The sequence below is a fragment of the Tachysurus vachellii genome, chromosome 17 (genome assembly GCF_030014155.1).
Source record: "Tachysurus vachellii isolate PV-2020 chromosome 17, HZAU_Pvac_v1, whole genome shotgun sequence".
NCBI classification, from domain to species: Eukaryota; Metazoa; Chordata; class Actinopteri; order Siluriformes; family Bagridae; genus Tachysurus; species Tachysurus vachellii.
In genome coordinates this window covers 1,010,001-1,015,000 of record NC_083476.1, presented here as the reverse complement: position 1 = coordinate 1,015,000, position 5,000 = coordinate 1,010,001, and the positions used below count along the sequence as shown (strand labels likewise).

The 5,000-nt window shown below is 47.4% G+C and overlaps 1 protein-coding gene across 4 annotated transcripts in view; it reads left to right on the top strand.

The window, feature by feature from the left end:
• The window catches only part of nedd4l (NEDD4 like E3 ubiquitin protein ligase), a 51,427-nt gene that overhangs the window by 13,251 nt on the left and 33,176 nt on the right, over positions 1-5,000 (top strand). Inside the window, exon 1 of one of the 4 annotated variants that reach the window (XM_060891738.1) lies at positions 787-2,414. The exons of 2 other annotated variants lie outside the window; for them this stretch is intronic. In XM_060891738.1, coding sequence (XP_060747721.1) covers positions 1,335-2,414 — 1,080 coding nt within the window. In that variant the 5' untranslated portion in view covers positions 787-1,334. Of the gene's footprint in view, positions 1-786; positions 2,415-5,000 lie in introns of those variants that run through there. One more of the 4 variants, XM_060891739.1, reaches the window with a different exon arrangement.

The following is a 5,000-nucleotide window of genomic DNA, read 5'->3' as shown; positions in this document are numbered from 1 at the left end:
TCTCTCTCTCTCTCCTCTCTCTATCTCTGTTCTCTCTCTCTGTTCTCTCTCTCTCTGTTCTCTCTCTCTCTGTTCTCTCTCTCTCCCTCTGTTCTCTCTCTCTCTCTCTCTCTCTCTCTCTCTCTCTCTCTCCTCTCTCTATCTCTGTTCTCTCTCTCTGTTCTCTCTCTTTCTCTGTTCTCTCTCTCTCTGTTCTCTCTCTCTGTCTCTCTCTCTCTGTCTCTGTCGCTCTGTCTCTCTCTCTCTCTCTCTCTCTCTCTCTCTCTCTGTCTCTCTCTCTCTCTGTTCTCTCTCTCTGTTCTCTCTCTCTGTGTTCTCTCTCTCTCTCTGTTCTCTCTCTCTCTCTCTCTCTCCCTCTGTTCTCTCTCTCTCTCTCTCTCTCTCTGTTCTCTCTCTCTGTTCTCTCTCTCTCTGTTCTCTCTCTCTCTCTCTCTCTCTCTCTCTCTCTCTCTCTCTCTCTCTCTCTCTCTCTCTCTCTCTCTCTGTTCTCTCTCTCTGTTCTCTCTCTCTGTGTTCTCTCTCTCTCTCTGTGTTCTCTCTCTCTCTCTCTCTCTCTCTCTCCCTCTGTTCTCTCTCTCTCTCTCTCTCTCTCTCTCTCTGTTCTCTCTCTCTGTTCTCTCTCTCTCTGTTCTCTCTCTCTCTCTCTCTCTCTCTCTCTCTCTCTCTCTCTCTCTCTCTCTCTCTCTCTGTTCTCTCTCTCTCTCTCTCTCTCTCTTGCACTCTTTCCCTCTCTTCTTCTCTCTCGTTTTTTCCTGCCCCTCTCCTGGGGGCCGGCTTCGTCCTGACGGATCTGCGGCAGCTGACAGAAGGCTGTTTGGATCTCTGAGGTTGGTGGTGGGGTGTGTTTAAGAGGGACAGGAAGTCTGTGTCATTTTTGAGGCACGTGACCGAGGCCATCCTACCCTCACCTCGGCTTTTCTGAGTGCCAGGCGTCCTTATCCAATCACGCTTGGAATGCTGCTTGTCACTCTGGTTATTTCTGCTGCCTGTCACCAGTGAGGTGCAGCTCTAACAGTTTGCCAAATAGTAGTGGGTTGATTTTTTTTTTTTTTCTTTTCCTCCTCCACTCTACATCCCACCCTCTTCCTTATACACACACACACACGCTCGGTCTCTCTGGGAGCTTGTGGTCTGAACTTTGCAGATCTCTGGCAGAGATTCTCTTGTTACTATGTGCTCCTGCTTTTTCTCTCTCCCAGTGAGCGAGGGAAGGCATAAAGTAGAAGGGGGGGAAAAGTGTGTGGGTGAGTGAGAGCGAGTGCAGAGAGTCGATCAGACAAATTTAAAGGGTGGGCAAGAGACAGACTCGACTGGAATCAGACGGAGACACGAGAATGTCTCGCCGGCTGCGCCTCTACTTTGGGTCCAACCGCAGCAACACAGCTCCAGAGTTACAGGAACTCGAGGACGAAGACCAGATCACACACGGTAATGCCACTGGATCAGGATCCATGCTATTCCAAATGCATCCAGAGAACCCGTCGCTTGAGGAAGACTCTCCTGTTTCTGATGCTTTTTTAAAACGAAGCTCCTCCATGTTTATACTGCAGCTCCAGAGCCAAGCTGAACCGCCAAGGCTCACCAAAAGCTCTTCCATGCAGATCTCCCTCCAGCGCTCCTCTACGCCCTTGGACGACGTACAGTCCATGGATTCGCCTCCAGAATACCCCCAGGATCCAGCTCCGGCATACACCGAGCCTGCTGAGAGTTGGTTATCCTCTCAATCCGCATCTTACCGCAGAAGAGGAGGTCTAACGACTTCGCTTACGGACCAGACGAATCCCGGAACGGATGCTGCCCAGCCCAAGAGGCGAGTTTTTTGCGTCAGGCCTTACGAGTTAACGAACGGACACAATCCTTTGGGAATCGGAAACGAACACTCTCCAGGAATCAACATCGGTGGGTTTTGTATCCAGCAAAGTGCCACCGATGGATCTGATGCACAGCAGTTCAGAATACTTCCCTACAGCCAGGACGGGCAAAACGGTGCCTGCCGTTGGTCCGTTCAACCAACCGCAGATCGAAATTCTGGTACACGGAGACTCGTCTTCCAGCTTCAACAGGACCGAGGAAGGACCGTGACTACAAATGGCCAGAAAGAGGTTCCTCATCCGGGGTGTAAAGGTGGACTTGCGGAGAGACTCCCTCGAATACGACTCGAGAGGAGCACCTCTCAGCCCCTGCAACCCAGGCAAGTACCATCACGACCCGGATCTATGCCTAACCTTCACGCCTCCATCTCCGAGACCGAAGCGGACGAGGACGGAGCTCAAGGCCGCACCTTTAAAATCAGGAAAGAACAGGATCCCAGGCAGGCCAAGTTCAAGATATATTTTAGCCAAGGAGGTAACCACAGGTCTAACTCCAAACAGGATGTTAGCGTTGGACAAGGACCTACCTGGAGCTACCCAAAGGTAATTAGCACAGAGGGGCTAGAATTTCACCTCATCTGCTGTTTTCTGTCATTTGCCTGTTTATTGATTTGGTTTCCGTTGGAATGACACCGGGTTGACATTAAACCCTGTGTCGTACCAGACGGCTGATTTAATTACACAACGCACTTTGTGTGTGCATGTGTGTGCATGTGTGTGTGTGTGTGTGTGTGTGTGTGTGTGTGTGTGTCTGGTCCTGAGGTGGTGTTAATAATTCATGGTGTTAGTAGTTAATAAGACGCCGGCAAATGAGAAAAGCAGACGAGATGAGGCAGGGGGTTTGGGGCTGTGTGATTGGGAAGGGGAAGGACTTTCTTGGAAGTAAGAAAGAGTAAGTAATATGGAAAGGCAGAAGAAAATCTTAACCACATGGTTTTTGGTTTCTCAACCTCAGGCATTGAAAACTTTTGCATTGACTTTTTATCGAAAAAAATGTAAATGTACAAAATGCGAGTGGGACGGTGGAAGTAAACGAGCTGAAATGAGCGCTGACAGATATGTCCGCCTGCCCAGAAGCACGCTTCAGCTCGAATTTTTTTCCTGGTGGTTTTAAGAGCAAGCTGTTCTATCTTTAGACCTGCATCAAGTGCTGTTGTTGGGTTTTCAGATCAGCCCTTCTCCCTCGACTTGGGTCACCGTACGCCTCAGCTGCTCTGTGGTCATTAAGGTCTAGGATAAAGTTACAGCTAAAATGACCATAAAGACTTTTGACAGGGTGAATCAGTGCCAGAAAGGTTTAGAGATGTTTGTGGAAAATATCCCAGTCTAGACAACGCTTCTTTTTGTTGTCCCGAGTATAAAAACAGTTGTTCTGAACACGAAGCTTCAAGCAGCTCTCAGCACCAGACCGTTCCTTTAACGACGGTGATGGATTTCGTAGTACAGCGCTGACCTTTCGAGTCAGACTTCAGCGTTAAGAGCATTTTGCTCTGTGAATGACATTTTAGTTGCTCTGAGTCACAACCTGGCTGCTGTTTTCATACAAAGAGAAAAAGACGTTTCTGGAAGCGAGGCGTGCGGGAATCCCCACGTCCGACACGTCAGCTGAATCAAATGTCTGCAATTATCCGGTTTCCTCCGCTGGGGTTTTATTGACCCAGGTGTCTTCTCACTTATTAGCTTAAAGTGTTAGAAGGTCATAGTGAAGAATTCTCGAACTAAACGCACTTTGTGTCGAGCTCTCGTAGGAAAAATAATCAATGGTGAAATGAAGTAAAGTTGATGATATGATACAACCCCGTACTTAACACCGTTAAAGGTGGGGTCTCCGATTTTTGAGAAATGCTTCAGAAAACTGAGTCGGGCCGAACACTAAACAAAAATCAAAACAAGCGTGTAGCCAATGAGCAGAAAGGGGCGTGTCTTGTCGATATGGGCGGAGAGAGTGTTCAGTGCGCGTGTGTGACATTAGCAGAAAGCGGTTTTAACATTGACATGGAGGATAAAAACAAAGAAAGAAAGAGAAGAAAGACTTACGATAAGGTAAGAAGTAGGACGTGTTAATATAGGATCAGCTTTCCAGCGCTGGAGAGAACTGAAGGAGCAGGAAGTTGGTCACATATTCACAGATTGGAGTTTCCTGAGTCAATAACTCCTGAGCTAAACGCTGTTACTACACAAATAACACCTCTTTTCTATCGTAGTAATGTAGAGACGCAGCTACAACCGTGTTTTGTGTAGTAACAGTGTTTAGCTCAGGAGTTATTGACTCGGGAAACTCCAACCTGTGAATATGCGCACTGAACACTCTCTCCGCCCATATTGCCAAGACACGCCCCTTTCTGCTCATTGGCTACACGTTTGTTTTGATATTTATTTTGTTTGGTGGCCCGACTCAGTTTTCAGAAGCATTTCTCAGATATCAGAGACCCCACCTTTTTAAATTTTGTTTCTTTTTTCCCATCTATTACACACAAGTGTTTATTTCTCTTGTACCGTTTAAACTAGCAAATATAATTTTTAAATTTGTTAAAGAACGACACCTGGTGCTTTCTATCTTTTTATAATTCCATGTAATATCTGTAATAAAGGCCGGTCCTGTCATCGCATTACACAAAGTTACAGCTTTACTTCTGTCTGTTTCAAAGCCCTGACACTGGATCCTCCTCCCACAGCGTTTCTCCATACAGAAAACTCGACCGTGATCCCGATTACACCTTGTTTATAATCCGTTACCGTGGCTTGTCCGTGTGCGAGCACCGTTAAGGAGCCGTTACTACGGAACCGACAACACGTTAGAATCGTTTAATACAAACCACCGATTTGGACTGGATCTGAATCGAGAGTTGGACGGTGCTGTGGAATCTTTGTTCTACGCACACATGTGGTTGAAGCTGCAGCAAATTCTGGTTTTGGCCGACGTTCTACCGAGACTCTGGTTTGTCCGAACGAGAGACGGTGAGTTTAGTGGAAGATATGTGGGATATGTGTCCTTGGTGTACGAATGATCCCGGGGAAGGGGAAGAAGATACCGAGAAGGGAACGAGCTGAAGGCTCACAGATCAGGACAGGAGCAAGAAATAAAAAACGTCTAATACAGAAATCGCTCGTCTGAAGCATTTTACTGGT